Raw genomic sequence first — 21,883 nt, forward strand, 5'->3', positions numbered from 1 at the left:
TTTTAAAGTCCTGGAGTATGTTGAACCATGAATATTGTGCAAGAATTGTTAGAGATTTAAATAGGCTATTAAAATCTTCCATTTAAAAATTATGTCTATTTGAATTTATATAGTAGATACAAAACCATATTTTTTTAAAGAATTCAACCACTGTCTGTGACAATACCTGGAAGACAATTATATTTCACACAAAAGATGTAGACAATATATATTGGAATGCTGCTTTCACTAAAGTTCCTATCTTCAAAAAGTTTGCATGCAGTTTCAAATATCATGGAAAACAGAAAATAATTGAATCTTTCATTCACATTTAAATTTTCTTACACTTTTAAACTGCTTAAAAAATTTCAAATATATTCGAGCATTATAAAAACTAGCAGTTCAATTTTTATGTTCTATAAAATCATAAAACCTGAATATTTTAGAAATATTAACAAATTCATAATTGAAATATATTAAAGAATAGATTATTTTCTATCTTCCATAGTATTTGAAACTGCATGTTAACTTTTTGAAGATATGACTTAAATGTACAATTTTTATAATGATAGCATTCCAATACATAATGCTTGTGTGTGTGTTCTGTTTTTATGATAATTATTTAAATTCCTCCCATGTGGAAGGAGCTGGTTTCTAACAAAGATGCAAAGCTCCATCGTTAGGATATAGATAACAAAATCAATGTCATATTTTAAACTTGAGAAAAGTCTTGCATATTTTTACTATTTCACTTATAGTTTGTATTTGTAATGTGCAAATCAGTTGATTGGTTTCTTTTTCTGAAAACCCTAGCTTACCCATATTGCCACTTTGGAATCTACTCACAAAACCAAATTGGTATAAATTGGTATTAATGCAAATTTATAATCTGGATATAAAAGCTGGAGGTTTTGAAGCGGTTGTCCATAGTTATTCTCTTTCTCTTTGAAAACCAAAGAGATGTTCACATCAGGAGGACAGCTGACATCTATGACTATACATACTTTTTTTGTCTCAAACAACATTTGACTTGTTATGTTTACACTTGACAGATGTTTTGATGGGAATGTATTGATGTTTGTGTGTGTATTCTCTGTATTTATTCCAGGACAGTTTCTTTTTTTTACTGAATGGCATTGTACATTGTTTTTGCAACAGTGTTGTGCCATGTAGGGAGGTAGTACCTTGATGACATTTTTGGACAACTACCAATCACATGTGTTGTCTTCTGCAGAAATATAACATAATCTACATTTTTGGTGTATGTGTGTACATATATGTGTGTTTGGATATGTATGAGTGAGAGAAAAAAGAAAGAAAAAAGAAAAACATATATCTTATGCTATCACTAGGGATGTATATAGATTCATAGGGCCAGTTTTCTAGTTTCCATGACATGATAATTCCCACCCACCCTGTGGATGGAACATCAGCCCATCACAGGATTATCCACTTTTTGCCAGCTGAATGGATTGGAGCAATGTGAAATAAAGTATTTTGCTCAAGAACATGACATGTTACCCAGTCAAGTAATCACAACCACAATCTCAGGATCATGATTCTAACAATTTAACCACCCTGTTATGCCTCAGGGTGAAATTTTGCTGAAGATTCCTTAGCAAATGGTAACATTGTTACAAGGTAGACAAATATTGGCACCTTGTGACTTTGCTCTGCTACCCCATCACTACCATCTTTATTTTCTTCTCAGTTACTCCCACCAACCCTCATATAATGTGGTTTAGTCAGGCTTCTCTTCTTGTTCCTTTATCATACTTTATCCTCTCAACACCCAGCATACAGACACTTCTCCTTCGCAGATACTCTCCCCCCCCCACACACACATACACTTAGTCAAGGGAGGCTTTTTTCCTTTTTTCCTGTCTTGCAAATTATGTGATGACCTCACTAGTGCTGGATACACGAAAAAAACACCCAGTATACATTGTCTAGTTGTTGGCTCTAGGAAGGCCATCCAGCTGTAAAAACCATGCCAAAACAGACATTGAAGCTCAGTGCAGTCCTGCAGCTTGCTAGATCCTGTCAAACCATCCAATCCATACCAGCATGGAAAATGGACATTAAGTGATGATGATGATATATATAACACACACACATTGGTGAATTTGTTTTGAATGTGTGAATATAATCTTGGATTATATGTAGGTACTGGCACTAAGGTGCCGCATAAAGCGCATCAGTGTTGGTGCTGGTACCATGCATAAAGCATTGGTGATGGCACCACATAAAAAGTACGCAGTACACTCTGTAAAGTGGTAGGCATTAGGAAGGGCAGCCAGCTGTAGAAACCAAGTCAAAACAGACTATGGAACCTAGTATTGCCTCTGGCCTTACCAGCTTCTGTCGATCCATCTAACCCATGCCAGCATGAAAAATGAACATTAAATAATGATACCAACAGTGATGATGCCCATCCTTACTTTGCTTTACACCAACTGAGGATTACCTCTGATTTCCACTTGAGTACCAACACATAACTATAATATTCATTCCTGAAAACTTTGCTGTAATGAGGAAATTCCATAATGCAAGACCCACTGTCCCAATGATTTCCCCATTATTAAATTGCAATGAATTTCAACATAATTTTTTCACTTACAAAAAAAACAAAATCCAAAAACAAAATGAAAACTCAAAACTGTGCAACCACTTCTATGATCATAACCAGAGTTTCCATTTGGGGAAATCCTTGTGTTGATTTAACACATAATTTCCTACACCTGTATATAGAAGACACTCTAAACTTTACCACAAATGTGTAGTCAACATGTTAATACTTACTCATGTAACCCACAGCACACCTAAATAACAGACACCTACACACCAACACACACAATACACACCTATATACATGCCAACAAGCACCCATATATGTCTATGTTGTATATGTTTTTAATTGACTAGAAGAAAAATTGTAGTACTCAATTAAGACTGGCTTTTGTTAGGAGATAAAACAGTCGCTCACCCTATTGTTCTCAGTGACATTAAGCATGGCTCTAAAATAGAAAGAAAAAAAACGATGTCAGCTGAAGAAGTACATTTGGTATGTTATTGTGCTAACAAGAAGTAGTATGTTGGCTGCACTGTTTTAAGAAATCAGATATTTTAGTTGTGTTTAGTCCTGTTCATCCCTGTCAGCCTGTGACTGTACCATATTATTTCTTCGGACATAAATGTAACTGAGACTACAATCTAGTGTGTTTTTGTTTTTTAAATTTTTTTTAAAGATAGTAGGAGTGGCTACGTGGTAAGTAGCTTGTTTACCAACCACATGGTTCCAGGTTCAGACCACTCTGTGGCACCTTGGGCAAGTGTCTTCTACTATAGCCTTGGGCTGACCAAAGCCTTGTGAGTGGATTTGGTAGACGGAAACTGAAAGAAGCCTGTCATATATATATATATATATATATGTGTATGTGTGTGTGTATATGTTTGTGCCTGTGTTTGTCTCCCCAAACATCGCTTGACAACCGATGCTGGTGTGTTTATGCCCCCGTAAATTAGCAGTTCGGCAAAAGAGACCAATAGAATAAGTACTAGGCTTACAAGCAATAAGTCCTGGGGTCGATTTGCTTGACTAAAAGCAGTGCTCCAGCATGGCCACAGTCAAATGACTGAAACAAGTAAAAGAATAAAAGAATAGTAGTGGCTTTTGTGGGACAAGGGGATGGCTATTTAGCTGCTACTTCTAGCTATTCAAATAACCACATCATTGACCAGTCATTGACTTGTTGGCATTTTAGTCTCCATTAAAAGTGCTATTTAGTTTTATGGAGATGTTTTACTATCATCAGCAGTCATCTCCAGTCACTGTATTGTGGTTCTAATTCTGTTGGCAACAACCTAAGATTTTGTAGCATATATTCAGACCTTAATTTTTCCCTGGCATCATTTATTTCAGCGATGTCATCAAGGTATGTCAACAAACAAGTTACCTGGCAGTACCTGTATCAACACTCTGAGTGTTCAGTGTGTCAATAGACAGGTTACTCAATGCTATAGTATGACCAGAGTTGATGACCCTTTAGTCACTCCTGAACAAATTAAATCTTAACCCTTTAGTATTTCAACTGGTCATATCTGGCCAAAATATTCTTCCTGTTTTGCGTTCAAACTGGCCAGATCCAGCTTCTCACACCTACCCTACAATGTTAGTCTAAAAAATATACAGTCACTTCATCAAAATCCCATGGCTACAAGATAATGCATTATAAATTCAAAACAACGTGAATAAATTAGCATTGAAAGAGTAATCTCGTGTTAAAGGGTTAAAGCTGCTATACTACAATTAGACAATTCTTTACTGGAATAAAAGAGGAGGACAAAAATGAGATTCATATTTTCTAGGACAAGTTAGTGCAGAAGCCTTGATGTGGTTGTTTGGACTGCTAGAAATAGCAGCTAATTCTCCCCCAAAACACACCCTACTATCTTTAAATCATTTGAATTTCTAAAAAAAAAAAATGTTTAACAATGTAATTAACTATATTTTCATGATTAGGTGAGACAAAATAGTAATGTAGCTATTGTTTCAATAAATTAATAAGAAGCATAGGATATTATGAAATGGAATATGAAAACATGATGTGTAAAAAAATGTAATTAAATTGTCTGTATTGTAACATAGTAGCTTTAAGATTTAATTTGTCCATTATTGACTTCATGGTCATTAGCTCAGACCATACTTCAGAATTTATGCTGTCTGTTGACACATTCAGTACTTGGAGAAGCCAGTTCACATGCTTGTTATCATCATCATCATCATCATCGTTTAACGTCCGTTCTCCATGCTAGCATGGGTTGGACGGTTCGACCGGGGATCTGGGAAGCCAGAAGGCTGCACGAGGCTCCAGTCTTATCTGGCAATGTTTCTACAGCTGGATGCCCTTCCTAATGCCAACCACTCCGTGAGTGTAGTGGGTGCTTTTTACGTGCCACCTGCACAGGTGCCAAGCAAGGCTGGCAACAGCCACGGTCGGATTGGTATATTTTATGTGCCACCGGCACGGAAGCCAGTCGAGGTGGCGCAGAAAAGGCAGATAAGCAAAAGCAGGGATGAGGAGTGATTTCCTACATCAGAGCTACCTACCATGGACAAAGGAGTTTGATCTTCTGACCTTCAGATTTATCTGAGCACTTTCTGGTGACTATATTATCTCTTTTCTCACTATAATTATAGAGATATCTATATTATCTCTCTCCTCTCTCTTTCCTCTCCTTTCTCTCTCTACACATACATACATACATACACACACACATACATATATACATACATACATACATACACACACACACACACACATACATACATACATACACACACACACACATACATATATGCATGCATGCATACATACATACATACATGTACACATGCCTACATACCCCAAGAAAATGATACATGTATGTGCTAGGCTGTGCCTGTACATATCATAAAATTATAAAGTACCCAGATACCATGTGCATTTTATTTATCTATTTATTTGTTTTTTTTATAACGGTTTCATCTGGAGGGAGGAGTCGTACCCATAGCCTTTGCAAAAATTTTGAGACTAGTGAGACCAGTGTGGTCCTTCTTGTTGGACAGCAGGAAATTGGTAACTGCAGAAAATCAGGGGCCGAGAAGAAACAACCTAATGACATACACAAGGGAAGATAATACAAACACTCTCCAAGTATTCTTTGTTGAAGTGCCTCAATGTCAATCATTCCTGGTGAGGTGTAACATACTAGAATACTGCTGCTATTACTTGTCTACTAAAACACATTAATTTGACATGCATGCATGCATACATACATGCATACATACATGCATACATACATACATACTATGCATGAATATGTAGTGATGCTGCTGTGTAAGGTTCAGCGCACATGCGCAGAATGGGATTACTTCCGGTTGGCCACCGGAAGTCTTCCCCATGCGCATGTGCGGGAAACTGACCCCTAAAACGCGGTTCGCTCATTCATCCTTTCTGGCCCTTGCAGCACCCGTGAACGGACGTGTATTGGCAGTCTCTGAAGACTTCATACCAACCAAGCAGTGAACCACGACGAATCATTTCGACTAACAAACAAGAATCAGTACTACAGATTCAGCTGTCGGTTTCCCTCCAGAGAACACGTACACCAGTTCTACATTTCGATGAGAAATAAACAACCATTTTGCTGTGTTCATCGATCGCCTGACTTGTCTGTTATTTTAACTAAAATTGAATGTGACGGGATCAGATTGGACACCCCTCCAGTGATACTGAAACTGATCCTGTTACAAATATATTGCCCGGAAGCTTGATGAAGATAGCAGAATTGACACGAAGTGCACCCTCTCTTGGACCCAAGACCACTACATCACATCACACTTCAAAGGCTTTGTGTTTGCAATCCAGGAACAAAAGATTGCCACAAAGTACCTGGTGAACAAGAGAGACAGTGACACTCTTGTAATCTCAAGGTGCAACCGCGTGTGTAGGCTATGTCATGTTTTTGTGGAAGACATCACGCATGTGATTAGCAGCTGCCCTAAAATGCTGTCATGGTACTACCTCCCTATGCAGCATGATGTTGTCATTAAAACTATTTACAATGCCATCCGCAAAAAAGACTGTCCTGAAATAAACTTAGTAAATCCTTCAGTTATGGAATACATTCATAAACACCAACTCAAGGAATACTAGTGGAATATTCCCATCAAAACTTCTGCCAAATGTAAGCATTATAGGCCGGATGTTGTTGTTTTGGACATAGGGGCAAAGGTATGTACTATCATAGAGGTCATCTGCCCTGTAGATGTAAATATCTCTTTGAAAATCAAAGAAAAAGAGGATATCGATGGATAATTGCTTTGAAACCTCCAGCTTCTATATCCAGACTATGAATTCATATTCATACCAATAACAAATGGATCACTAGGTTTTGTTAGTAAATGCTTAAAGGAGAATTTGGATAAACTGAGATTTTCAGAAAGAGAAAATGACTGGCTAATTCATACAAATGCAATCTGTGAGTGGAACAGTAAAAATATGCAAAACTTTTCTCAAGTTCCAAATGTGAATTTGTCTGTGTTGACTACATCCCAAAGATGGAGCCTTGTATCTTTGTTGGAAACCAGCTCTCTCTTCAGTGGAAGATTTAATAATTAAGAAATAGGAGAGATGTTGTGGCTAGGACACTCTATAATGAAATCTGTTGGAAGGATAATTCCGAGGACAAAGAAATAAGAGCCCACAATATGATAGAAGCCATAGCCACTCGTAATAAAATGGAATACTGGTGGAATGTACCAGTGAAGGCCTCAATAAAATGTAAGCACAACAGACCTGATATAAAGATTTGGGATAGAGAAGAGAAACTGCACAGTTGTGGAAATTAGCTGCCCAGCAGATGTTAACGTAAAGCTGAAGATCAGTGAAGAAGAGAACACTTATGCTGAACTATTGAAAAATCTGTAGTTATTCTATCCAGATGACAAGTTCAGGTTTATACCTGTAATTATTGGGGCTGTGGGATATGTAACACACTGCCTAAATACCAATCTTGAGAAATTAGGTTTCTCAAAATCAGAAAGGAGAAAGCTAATTCGAAGACTACACATCCAGTCAATCACTGGAACTGTAAAAATCTGTAAAACTTTCCAGAAGTTTATCATTTAAATATATATGAGCATGTCTAGATATGCAACTATATAAGAGACATAAAACATACAAATCTGCACATACATATATACATACAAACAAAAATACCCTGTTGTTGATGCTGAAATTCCAATGAAGGAGCCAGGCAGGGAGGGTTAGTAATGGATTCAAGAACTAAGATAGAAAATAAGGTTTGATAGAAGACAAGAGATATACAGTGGGAAATAGTATAATGTATGCATTTTCAGGGAAGGGTCTACTGTAGTAAATGGAATTCATGGATTTGAGACAATTCACAATCTCAGATTTTAATTTCATGTGTTGAATGCAACAACTATTGAAATTCATTATCTAATTAAATATGTAATTCATAAAACATATGTACACATACACTTTGTAATTCCTACCAGTATTTGTATATATATATATATATATATAAATTGTATATATTTTTTCAGAAACATGCCTTTAGAGACAACAACTAGTATGTGAAGAATTATTTATTATTTTTAATGTCTGAACCAGCATGTATTGAATATATTTTGCTATATAATACTAACAATATTTTGATGTGTTATTTTTTCTTCCCTCTAATCCTGTTATTAGTAGAAATGTTGTGTAAGTCATAGGGTTTGGGGACACCTAATGAAGACTTCTTCCTGTAATAATTTAGAAATCAATACTTGACTGCTTTTCTTATGCATTCTTCCATGGGACCCAAGAAAAGTAATTGAGCGTCAAATGGCTGTGCTAGTATTGAATTCATTTAAAGCAACTCATTTATATGTTTTAGTCATAGACAAAAAGGCTGTATCTATAAACTTTTTGGTTGGAAGAATTTATCTTTAGTGTAGTGTCCTGGCCCAAATGCTTGCATAAGAATAGACTCCTCTAAAAAGTAATCAAAGGCCAGGTGTTAGTGATAAACAAGGTAACAAATTAAATTTACCACTCTGGAATAATTTACCAAACTTTACCCTACATCTGATGTGCTTCCTGATAGTTTCCATTGACCTAATCACACTCATTAACCTTTGTTTGATCTGGAGTTATGCCATGCAGTGTACAATATTGCTTACTTTGTAATTTTACTACATTTTATCACTAAGTACATTTACATTTGTTTTGTGATCAATACTTTGGCAAGTACACTGAAAGCTATGCTTTGCTGATGACTTCAGATAAATGCTGAAACATGGTCAAGTTGTATCTCATACTTGCTGAAAGCACTGAAAATAATACTAAACATAGATTAATATTGTGTTTTCTTCATTGTAACTCTATCATATCTTGGACAAGTGAAAGAATTTTTAAAATAATGGAATACAAAAACTGAAAAATCAGCTTGAAAAATTACTGTATTTTAACGTGTATAAGGAACCCTAATTTTGGGGTTTAAAATTTAGAAAAAATGGTTTTGTAAGGGATTATAATAGTATCCATGTATAAGAAACTCCCATATTTTCTTAACCAAATTTTTGACAAAAGAAGGTTCCTTATGTTAAAATACAGTAATTCTTTTTATTATTTTGAGGTTAAATTATTAAGACACTAAGTCAGTAGTTCTAAATCTTTCAGACACAATGGCCCAAATAGTTCAAAGAATATTCTTGGATTTAATTGTTTTTGGCTTTAAAGCTCTGTTAGAAGTTACTCTCAGTCATGTGTTCTTTAGTAAAAGTTTTCTTGTTTCATATAGATTTATCATCACTGATCACAATGTGTTCCTTGCATTGTTGTAGCTTTCAAATGGTGTCACCCTAACTGGCCAGGTGGGCAAGCCAACATTCTCCCTCAACAGGATGCTAGTCCATTGCATAGTTACTCATTTTTAGTTGAGTGAACTGGAGCAACACAAAATAAAACATTTTACTCAGGAACGCAACATGCTGCTGGTCTTGGTATCAAAACCATGATCCTGCTATCACGAGTACAACACCCTGACTACATGGCCATGTGCCTTCATACATTTATTATAGTATTTCTTAAATTAGTTTTTAGTTTTGTAATTTAAAGATTTTTGTTTGTTCACATTGACTTTGCCTGTCAATGTTCTCCCTGGCTGTTACTTTAATACTGAAATCAATTTATTAGCTTTTCTTTGTGTGTGTTGTTCACCTTTTAACAAAACTTCAGATTTTGCATGATATGTTCTCATATAACATTTCCGGAGTAAGCAATAGATACGCGTGTGTGCGTGTGTGTAAGTTAAGCGATCTTGTATTGATAGCTAACTAGTGAAGGTAAGAAATCTATTTTTGATCTTGGTAGAGTCTCTTTAGCAAAGTTTATTTATATCTGTTGATAAGACTTAGAGGTAATTAGAATATGTAGAAATATATATATATATCATTTAATGTCCATTTTTTACTTGCTTGTGTAAGTCAGATGGAATTTATTGAGGCAAGTTTTAAATGCCAACCCTCACCTGTTTCCAAGCAATATTGGAAATTACTATGCTGGTATGATAGCGACACTCAAGAAAACACAGACATGCTCACATGGCTCAATGTGTCGAAAAGGTTTTGATAGAAATTCAATACACTGTACCCAGTGCAAGCTATAGATATATAAGAGGTGCAGTGGTATCACATGAAGGTTAACAGAGAAAGTAGTCTTTGTGAGGAGTGCAGATTGAAAGTACAATAAACACTAAGAATGTATGGAAAATAGACTTCTTCAAATGTCCAGGGTAATCCTTAGAAGTTGTAGATAGCTTCCATTACTTAGGTGACCAAGTTAGCTGTGGAGGAGGAAGCTCTGGAAGTATAGTTGCTTCAATAAGAACAGTCTGGGCAAAGTTCAGAGAGCTGCTACTTTTGCTGGTAAAAACGGGCTTCTCCCTCAGAGTGAAAGGTAGATTGTTTGATGCCTGTCTATGAACAGCTACATACAGTGAAATATGGGTTGTGACTACAGAAAACATGTGAAGGCTTGAAAGAAATGAAGCCAGCATGCTTCATTGGATGGGTAGTGTCAGTGTGCATGTAGAACAGAGTGTTAGTGGTTTATAGGGAACATTGGGTGTTAGAAGCATCAGATGTAGTGTGTAAGAGAGAAAACTGCAGTGTGTCGTCAGGTATGATGAGGACAGCTGCATAAAGAAGTACCAGTCTCTAATTGTGGAGGGAACATGTGAAAGGAGTAGACCCAGGAAGACGTGGTATAAAATGATGAGAAATGATTTTTAGATGTTGAGCCTCACAGAGGAGATGACAAGGGACCGAGACTTCTGGCAATTTGTTGTGCTTGAGAAGACACACGTCAAGCTAAGTAAAATCATAACCATCAATACATACAGGCACATCCTGTATGGCCATGCCCCACTCACACACACACACATACACACACAATCTATCTTCTGTCAAAACACCTTCACAACTCCTCTTTCCAGCACCCCTAACACTCGATGCTGGCCCCTCAACTCTCCCACACGTCTATCCGCACACTCTCCATGCCCTCACATGTATGCCATAGTCCCCTCTCAGCCACTCCAATTTCTTTCACTATCACATGCTGTCCCTAAACATCTCCTCTCACACTCTTATGGAACATCCCCCTCCATCCCCTCTACTATTTATACTCCCTCACACTGTTCCCTGTGATTAGCCCTCTTTTACTCCCTCTGATTTTCTCTCTATCATACTCTAACCACTTGCCCAGCACACAGCCACTTCTCTCAGTTACACTCCCTCTTTCAGCTGAGAGGTCTTTATCTTGTAAGCCACTTGGTGAACCTGCTGGTGCCATATAAAAACCAGTTGTGCTAGCGCCTTGGGAGGTGCTTTGTAAAAAGCACGCATGCTGGTGCCTTGCTGGTTCCACATAAAAAGCACCCAGTACACTCTTTAAAGTGGTTGGCATTAGGAAGCCATCTAGCCATAGTAACCATAGAAACCAATGCTGAGACAGACAATTGGAGCCTGATGCAACTCTCCACTTTGCCAGCTCCTGTCAGACTGTCCAGTCCACGTCACATGGAAAATGGACGTTAAATTATGATGATGATAATGAGGAGGATGTGTATATGTATTATATTTATTTGTAAAATATATTTAAAAATTTCCATTAACTTGCTTCCAGCATTGACCGATGAAAAAGCTTTCTTTTGTTGTGTTTTATATTTTATGTTTTTGTTGTATGCTGAAACTACTTAAAATTCTCAGTTGTGGCCCTACCAAGTGGCATAAGAGTTGGTTGACTTTCATTTTTTAATTTTGTCCTCTAAACAGTGTAACTCTTTGACTGTCTTTAAGTATGTCACTAATCTAAATGCTATGATATCCTATTACTGTGTTCTGAATATTATGTAGTAAAAATTGCTTTATTTATTGCTCAGGAAACAGAAACCATTCTTGCCATCTGGAAACAATTTTAATGTTTTGTTTGTTTGTCCAACTCATTTTATTATGCCTGATTTTTTTTTTCTTTTTTCATCCTGGCTTGGGTTGGATGAATACGCAGCAAGGCATTGTTTTATAGTTGGCGGTCCTTTCTGTCACTGACCCTTACCTATTTTTCTAGTGAGGGATTATTTATGCTTCTTATTTTTGAAAGCGTAGAGCTAGGGGATAATTGTTTGGGTTGGAAATGTTACAAGACATCACTGATTTTCTTTTTTTTTACCTCAATACTTTCATATGAGCATGCACACACACACACACACACACACACACACACACCTCTATATGTATATGATGGGTTTCCATGCACTCAGATTCCATCTATCAATGTATTGGTCAACCCAACACTCAAGATCATATGGTAACAAAACAAGCTCCATATCCACAGAGCTATGCTTGTGCTCAACTATTCCATGTTCAACTATAGACAGTTGCTCAATATGAATTCTCAATTCAATATGATTTGGCCAGTGTCACTTGTATGAGTAGTAAACAATTACAAAATATCAATATGAAAGTTTTATATTTTCCATTTATTTCAGGGCTCTTCTATAGCAAGACACCTGTTTCTATCCCTCTGTCAAACTTTAACCTCTCTTTACCACCTCTCTCAGTATTACACACATCTCAGTTGAGGGGTCTTGTCTTGTGAGTTACTTGGTGACCTCACTGGTGCTGGTGCCACTTTGTACAATCTGTAAAGTGATTAGCATTAGGAATGGCATTCAGCTGTAGAAACCATGCCGAAGCAGACATTGGAGCTTGGCACTATATTCTGGCTTGTCAGCTCCTGCTGAACCACCCAAACCATACCAGCCTGGCAAGCAGACATTAAATAGTGATGATGATGATGGTAATAAGTTCTTTTTATGTAAAATAATCTATAACTAGAAGTTAGAGGCACATAGACAGACACACCCATATAAATGGATAGGGGAATAATGGTTGGAGAGAAATCTATAAATAGATGGATGTTTACAAATGTTGGCATACTTGTAAATTAGATATTCACTTTTTTCTTTCTCATCACTCTAGATGTTCCAGATGCACAAAGTAATTCACCATCTCCAGCCAATGAACCATCAGAAGAAACAGCAGTGGAGAATGTTTCAGCCGTTAAACAATGCCCGCTCAAGACGGAAAGCAATACTTCATCACCTGGTGAGAAAACTTTTACTTTACTAATCCTTTGTGGCACTTCACATCTTTTGGTTCTCTCTGTGTCACTCTTATTCATTCTCTGTATGAAAGTAATGATTTCAAATTTTGGCACAAAACCAGCAGTTTTGAGTAAGTCAATTACTTCGACCCCAGTAATCAACTGGCTCTTATTTTATCAACCTCGGAAAGATGAAAGGCAAAGTCGACCTCAGCAGAATTTGAACTCAGAGCATAAAGACAGACGAAATGCTGCTAATCATTTTGCCTCGTTTGCTAATGATTCTACGAGCTCCCTGCCTTATTTCTACCTGAAAATAATAAAATACATTAAGCAAAGGACCTTTTATTTATTAAGTCGTGGAATGCAATCAATTTACTTGGTCCTATCATCATCAACCTCAGCAAGAGAAAAATCAGTCACTGCACTATTGAGATTTGAACTCACAAATAGGTGCAGGCATGACTGTGTGGTTAAGAAATTTGCTTTCCAATCATGTGATCTTGTGCCAATCCTACTGGGTAGTATCTTAGGCAACTGTCTTCTGCTATATCTCCACCCCCAGGCCAACAAATGGCTTGTGAGTGGATTTTGTAGGCAGAAACTGAAAGCAGCCTGTTGTGTGTGTATGTTGATGTGCAATTTTGCCTCAGCATCACATGATGGTTATAAATGAGCATCGTCATCCTACAAGCAGTGTTGTTTATTTTCAGTCTTCCATGAAAAACCTGTTTGGCTATTGGGAAATATTAACCTTGCTTGGAAACAGGTGTGGCTTTGCAATTGGAAGGGTATTTCGTCTGCCACTACATTCTGAGTTCAAATTCTGCCGAGGTTGACTTTGCCTTTCATCCTTTCGGGGTCAATTAAATAAGTACCAGTTACGCACTGGGGTCGATATAATTGGCTTAATCCATTTGCAATAGAAAAGCGGATATTAAATGATGATGACAATGAAATCTGGGGCAATGACCTCACTAATTTAAAATACATAAATCATTGTCCATTGTTTGAAGTAGCTTCGTCATTCATTTTATTTACTGTAATAGCAAAAATAATTAAAACTGAATTTCGTTTAGCTGGTCTTGAGTATCTCTTCTTTTGAAACTCAATTTTTATGAGTTTTAACAGAGAGGAAAGTGTAAGTCTACAGAAAATCTATTGTCCTATTAATTAATTACTTTTTTTTCCCTGCTGGTTTGAAGTATGATGACCTTAATTTATCTTAAAGCAAAGTTGAACATGAAAGTATTAAGAGTTTATACACTGCTTACAGCAATGAATGTACTTTGTAAAAAAAGTACCTACTTACAGCAGTAATTTTGTCTTCAGTCTTCAATGACTCTTATTTATAACCATAATTTGTACTTCTCCAAAATATCTACATACAGTAGTGAACTGTACTTCACTTCTTAATACCACCTATTTTCAAGTAGAGTTCAAATACATCACATAGTAAGTGCCTTTACCAGATACAGTGGTAAAACCAAGGACAAACTACAAACTGTCAATTCTTTAGAGAATTACAATAGAGATATAGTGATTCAGGCAGTTGTTACTCTTTATTTAGTATTAATGCTGTGATGTTCTTTAGTTTTGAAGTTACTCTCTTTTATATTTTTGTTTTGTTGAAAAGTATGACTATAGGTGCGGATATGGCTATGAGAGTAAGAAGTTTTCTTTCCAACTATGTGATCTTCCACTATAGTTCCAGGCTGACCAAAGTTTTGTGAATGGATTTGGTATGTAGAAACGGAAAGAATCGGTGAGCTGACAGAAACATTAGCACACCGGGCGAAATGCTTAGCGGTATTTCGTCTGCCACTACATTCTGAGTTCAAATTCTGCCGAGGTCGACTTTGCCTTTCATCCTTTCGGGGTCAATTAAATAAGTACCAGTTACGCACTGGGGTCAATATAATCGACTTAATCCATTTGTCTGTCCTTGTTTGCCCCCTCTGTGTGTAGCCCCTTGTGGGCAGTAAAGAAATAAGAAACTGAAAGAAGCTCATTGTATGTGTGAGAGAGAGAGAGAGAGAGTGTGTATTTGTGTCTCCTTGTCTTCATATCGCATGGTAGCTGCAAACGAGTATCACTGTCATACAAGTTGTGTTGTTTATTTCCAATCTTTTGCAACATCTGGTCTCGGAGAAGTATTAACTTGTTTGAAGCAGCTGAGGGTTGTGAGAGAAAGGGCATCCAACTGTGAAAAAAAAAAAAAAAAAAAACTGTCTTAACGGATTCTGTCCAATCCGTGCTAACAAGTAAAAGTGGACATTAAAACGATGACAATATACTGTTCATTTTAAGTAGGCAAGCTGGCAGAATTGTTAGCATACCAGACAAATTGCTTAGCAGCATGTCATCTATCTTTACATTTTGAGTTCAAATTCTGTTGAGGTCAACTTTGCCTTTCATCCTTTCTGGTTTGATAAAATAAGTACCAGTTGAGCACTGGGGGTCACTGTAATTGACTTGCTCTCTTCCCTGAAATTGCTGGCCTTGTGCCAAAAATTTGAAACCAACATACTATTCCTTTGATTTTTCCTGTTGACTTAATAATTTATTATTGTGACCATCACCATTGGTTAGCTTTAAATATTGCAGAGTTATCTCTATTCCAGCTTATTATGTATGTATCTATTGATCTCTTACCTAATATAGTGACAACAACCTTTTGATTACTTTTGTCTTTCCACATTGTGTATATTTGCAATTATTACCTCCGCCTTCGCTAAGGCAGAGGTATTGTTTTCATTCGTGTTTGTTTGTCTGTGGACAAAATATCTCAAGAACCGCTTGATGGATTCGGATGAAACTTTCCGGGAGGTTTGGCCTCATGACTGGCATGAACTGATAAGATTTTGGGATCAATCCAGTACCGGACAGGGATTCTGTATTATTTTTCTGGCTTTTTTACTTAATCTATGAGAGTGGTCGGGTTCATTTTTAGTATTCTTGTTTGTGAGAACAGTCAAGTTTATTTCAGATTTTCTCATTTTAAAAATCATCTCTGGCTAATCGTTGAGGGGACATTTGTGTTGCCTTGGCGGAGATTTGTGCTCTCTGAGTGCTCTTGTTTTTATTTACTTTTACATTTGTGTTCTAGAAATATAATGAGTTTATGAAATTGTATCATTACATGGTTTTTCCCTTTGATATTGCAGAGACTGAGGAAGAAAGCAGTGTCTCCGAGGATGCTGAGCTGCAGACAAAACACCCTGATAGCCCGATGAACCCTCAACGTCGAAGTCTGACAAGTGTTCTTAGTCGCATTAGCAGTATTTTAGATAGAGGAAGCTCAGTAAGTCATTTTCTAATGTGACATCTTATAACTGTTTTGTTCCATTTGGGCATATATACGTCTATATATATATATATATATATATACGTCTGTATACACATGGCAAGTGGATTGGATATAAAGATGTGCAGGTCATGGATCATGTCTTCAAGCATTTTTATCATTTTGGATTTCTGACTACAACACTTTCACTTTGTTATGAATCAATAATTAAAAGTATTGGTATGCTTTACCTTGTGTTACATTACAATTATCAAGACTAATTAATTAAGTACATCCGTAATAGCTTACTTCAATTTGCACTGTTCTTCTTCTTAATTCCTTCCACTCTGTGCGGAGTGCAGGGCACCAGCTAGTTTTGTGTTAAAATTGACCAAATCCGACCTCTCACACCTACCCTTCAATGTCATTCTAAAAATATACAAACACACCGTTGAAATCTTGAAGCTACAAGATAATGCATGATTAATTCAAAGCAATGAATAAATAAGCCATGCATTTGACAAAGAAACCTGAATGCAAAAGGGTTGAATATTTTTCTAGCTAATCCATGCCAGCATGGAAAGCAGATGTTAAATGATGATGATGATGATGACAATTTCTAAAATTACTCATCAGCAACTGAAAGTTGTCACAATATAGTCACACACACACACACACACACACATCTATGATGATGATGTTGATATTGAACTGTAATATTTTAGGGTTAATATTGTTTATTTGATATTTTTTGCAGAAAGAAAGTGATTTTAAGCAATATTGGATGCCTGACAGCAGCTGTAGGGAGTGCTATGATTGTGGGGATAAATTTACCACATTAAGAAGGCGCCACCACTGCCGGATTTGTGGCCAGATCTTTTGCAGCAAATGCTGTAATCAAGAATTACCAGGAAAGATCATGGGCCACAGAGGTAAAACAGGTTTTCACTGTAATCATCATTCCTCATTATCAAGTAGCCATTTTTCTTATCACTTTTGTCATGAAACATTTGAGTATGAGTCTCCCTAGGTTAATGCTTTCTTTCTTTAAATATGTCAGGCTTTATGTAGTTAACAGCCGTTGTTAAGATTTAGTAGATGTCTGAGGCTTTAGTATTCAGAGGATAGAATTCAATTACGGTGTCACTTTTGAGTTGCTTGCCAGCTGTTGTTCGAACAGTGAAATGCAATAATACTATTGAACAAGTGATATATGTAGGCATTGAATTTAATGAATTTGGCATGTACTCTAGTTTCCTTTGATGTTTATTCATATTGTTCTGTTGGTGAAATACTCAGAACAAAACTATGATATTCATTGTCGTGTCACCATTCTAGAATAGGTTAGACATGTTTTGAATCAAGTATTTTATGGTTAGAAGCATTTATTTGAGCTAAGCCATTCCATCATAAGAGATAGACAGTCTGTTGGAAAATTTCAACTTATAGTATATGGACTTCCGATTGAATCTTAGCTCCTATGCAGCTTAGTTATCATGATCTTATTTGGATCTTTTTTTATCTTCCCATAATGGGTGCCAAGACATGTGTTGTTCTAATAACAAGATAAAATGAGTAACTTAGTAAATCAATAAATTATGCTGAGTCCACCATCTCAATTGCCTGTAGTAATCTTGGTGAACATCAGATATTTGTTTGATTAGATTATAATCAATGAAACTTTATTGAAACTATCCAACCAGTGTTAGAGCCCAGTCTTATTTCATGAACCAGTGATTTGAGAAAGGCTGCTCAGTTGAATATAACATAATAAAGATTTGTCTTTCTTTTTACACTGTCAGGTTGATGAATGAGTCCTGGTGACTTTCTTGACAAGAGCTATGTGATAATCATAGTAATTTTGTGGTTCTAGTTGTCTGTTTTGGCATGGTAACCATGGCTAAATGCCCTTCCTAACACTAGCCATTTTATAGAGTGAACTAATTGCTTTTTACATGGCACCAGCACTGGCACCAAATATTGTAAATTTGTCCAACACTCTAACAATTCCTCAAATCCACCACCCTGGACAGGTATTATATTTCACTGATTTCCAGGAGGATGAAAAGCAAAGTTGGCCTCTCTGGGATTTGAACTCAGAACATAGAGTACCAGAACAAATATTGTAAGGAATTATTTGTCTGATGCATTGTTTATTCTTCAGATTTATATTGTATCAAATGGATGTCTTATAAAACTATTCCGCATACACAATAACAGCCATACCAACAATCCAACGTACCTCCATCATAAGCTGTGGATATCACTATGGTTTCGACACCTGGGCAGTACCATTCAATCCAGTAGTATCAACAGCACTAAAATATGACAGTGATTTTCAACATAGGCATAAAGTCCCAAATTTATCTGGATGGAGTAAAGTTGATTGAAAGATGAAAGTACTGGTACTTATATAATCAAATCCCTGAGGGAGAAAAGGCAAATTTGACCTCGTTAGAATTTGATTGGCTGCAAGGTATTTTGCCCATCACTACGACTGATTCGGCTAATCCTCTTCCCCTTTTTCCTGACATAAATAATGACTATATATTTATTGCTTTCTTTGTTTGTTTGTTTTTGTAGGTGGTGTGCGTGTGTGTGAGTATTGTTGTCGTGCAGTTACAACATATACAAAACAACAAGGTAGCACTTCTGGAGACCTTCAGAATTTCAAAGATGACTTGAAGAATTTGAATCCACTTCAGAGTGGGGAGAGCTTACCACCTGCCAATAGTGGATCAGGTGGTAAAGATAGTGGCTGGTGGACCCCTGTTCTTCAGAAGAGGTACACTAGTTCAATTATGGATGAACAAATTCCTCATGGCCGGTAAGTTATTTAATTAAAAGAGTGAACTCATAGTTGTGAGACTGTTTTGATGTTAGACACACTCACCCCTTGGCTGCATCCAAAAGAAAGATTATCCAACAAACTGACATGAATTCACTCACAAACACACTTCAGCCTCTAACCCCCCACAAATCTCTTTTCTATTGCTACTAAAATGACTTCTGCCATTTAGAGCTGGTTCTTCTTCTGTCACCTCTGTTAAGATATTCCTGACTCACTTGTCTACCATCACCTATATTGTAGCCACCTTCCCACCTCCTACAGTAACCACTGCATTACTCCTGTCTCAGAACATTGGTTGTCTGGCATTCCCTCCTTGTGTGTGTTTTTACCTGCAATTAATGACTTGGAGTTGTTCAAGAGAGACATTAATTGCATTTACCTTACCAGTAATATAGGGCCTGCAAATGCCATGGGCACAACTCCTTCCAGACCAATCCAATAAAAAAAAAAATGGGCAGAAGTTTCAAAGGGTTATTTCTTAACTCCCTTTTCTGTAGCATTAAGTAGGGGAGAGCAACACTAGTTTATAGATAGAACACTCATCTATTGTTATATATTTCCAGAGAAGTATGACAAGAAGGAATAGTCTTGGCCAGAGACACAACAAAATGCACATAGCAAATGTAGTAGATATAAACTTTCAGTTCATTAATAGTGCACAACTCAGTTACATCATGGGCAGTTTGATGCTTGGAATGAACTTGGATTTTGTTATGTTTGGAAACTATATTTTAAAGAAATGGTTGAAAAAAAAATTAAGGAAGCCATTGTAGTTAGTGTATCTCTCTAGTCTCTAGAATCCCTTGTTAAGCTATACTGTCATAGTTTTTCTCATTACTTTTTTAGAAAATTACTGTTAAGCTTTCTATAACATGGTGAATAAGAATTTTGGACCTTCCATCATCATTTAACATCCAGTTTCCCTGCTGGCAATTCTGTATTTAATAATTAATGAGTTCAATTTCAGCTTGGGCACATGTGTACTTACTGGGTATTTGATGTTGAGCAGAGACTAAACCATTTAAAATGTTGTTCTATTAAAAATCAGTAAATCAGAGGTTAACCATCCAAAGATTATTTTTCATGAGTTTATAAACCAACATTTAAAAAAAGAAAAAGTCAGATTTTTTTCTCATCTCTGAGAGTTTGTGAAGTTTTACTCAAAGCCTTCATTCCCTGTGGAGCATTGACCATCAATGTTTTTTCCACTGTTCCCAGTTCTGAATTGTCTTTTCTGCTTCCCTCCAATTAGATCCCTGTTTTTCAGCTCTGCTTCAGAATCCTACCTCCAGTTATTTTTAGGGCATTCTCTCTCTTCTGCCTCTCTTGTGGGTTCCAAGGTCAGGGTTTGAAGTGTAATGTTGGCTGTTAGTTTCATTAAAGTGTGAGTTCCTCTTGGATTTTGTTGTACCATATTATAAGTTTCCCTAAGGGGAAGGTCTTCCTCTCCCAGGTCTTGAATTCAAGAACAGAATTTATATATATTGATAAATATATTGGAATAGCAAAAAAATTTGAAATACCTATCTCATATACAGTAAAGGTGCATAATGGAAAAGTTAGCTTTGACTCATCATCCATCTCCCAGGTGTCATCTCTGTGTCCAAGGGTCAGCTTTCTAAGACTCTCCAGTTTTCTCTGAATTGTGCTGCATGAATATTATCAGCCAGGCTCTTGTTTTCAGTCCATTTTTTTATGTCATTGGTCCACAAGTGTCTCTGGTAGCCTCATATTCTTTTCTCCTCCATTACTTATCAGAACAGTCTTGGGCAATGGCTTGTATTGCATTGTATGTCCAAAATATGATGATAGCTTTGTGGACTTGATTCTTAACAATAAGTGTCTTGGGACTTTCAGCTGTTCTAGTACTGCAGCATTTGTTATCCTGTCTTCCCAGCTTTTTCTGCTCAGTCTGTGAAAGATTCACACTTCAAAGGCATCTATCATCTGTTTTCATTTCTCTGTACAATGTCCCAGTTTCTGCACCACAGAGCATAACTGGCATAATTATGTTACTCTTACACAAAAACAAACCGGGAAGCTTCTGTATTGAAGAAGGTTTGATCAGCCATAAAAACAGTAAAGTTATGTTAATGCTGTTGAGAAAGGCATGAATACCATGATTTTTCTTACCTCACCTCTACTGTTTGTTACTATTGTCTTCATTTCTAAAAGAAAATTTCCTATGTATGCCAATATAAAAAAAATCATTAATGATATTATTATTTAACTTTTTTTTTAGGTCTCACAGTTCTCCAGATATTACCAATGGTGAGTCAAATAAGGTATCGGCACCTTTTGACCTCACTCATCAACCAGAATTTGCTAGTATTGAAAATATTGCAAATGAAAGTAAGAAACTAACACAGGTAACTCTTCTTCTTTTTCCCCCCATCAATTCCACAAATTAGATTAAGCTTCTATATCTGCATACAAACTCATTCAAACTTCCAAACTTTATTAAATGATTTTTGTCAATGCAAATTACTAATATTTTGTTTGAACTCTGAGTTTTATTTATTTATCAAACAGCACTTAGTCATGCTAAAG

General features: G+C 36.5%; 1 protein-coding gene across 4 annotated transcripts in view; it reads left to right on the plus strand.

The window, feature by feature from the left end:
- The window catches only part of LOC115214903 (1-phosphatidylinositol 3-phosphate 5-kinase), a 126,738-nt gene that overhangs the window by 18,827 nt on the left and 86,028 nt on the right, over positions 1-21,883 (plus strand). For 3 of the 4 annotated variants that reach the window (XM_029783959.2, XM_029783960.2, XM_036505661.1), the window contains 5 exons: positions 13,073-13,198; positions 16,364-16,500; positions 17,240-17,414; positions 19,066-19,309; positions 21,576-21,702. In XM_029783959.2, the coding sequence (XP_029639819.1) occupies positions 13,073-13,198; positions 16,364-16,500; positions 17,240-17,414; positions 19,066-19,309; positions 21,576-21,702 (809 nt within the window). Of the gene's footprint in view, positions 1-8,096; positions 8,119-13,072; positions 13,199-16,363; positions 16,501-17,239; positions 17,415-19,065; positions 19,310-21,575; positions 21,703-21,883 lie in introns of those variants that run through there. The other variant, XM_036505662.1, reaches the window with a different exon arrangement.

The sequence above is a fragment of the Octopus sinensis genome, linkage group LG8 (genome assembly GCF_006345805.1).
Source record: "Octopus sinensis linkage group LG8, ASM634580v1, whole genome shotgun sequence".
In the NCBI taxonomy this organism is placed as follows: Eukaryota; Metazoa; Mollusca; class Cephalopoda; order Octopoda; family Octopodidae; genus Octopus; species Octopus sinensis.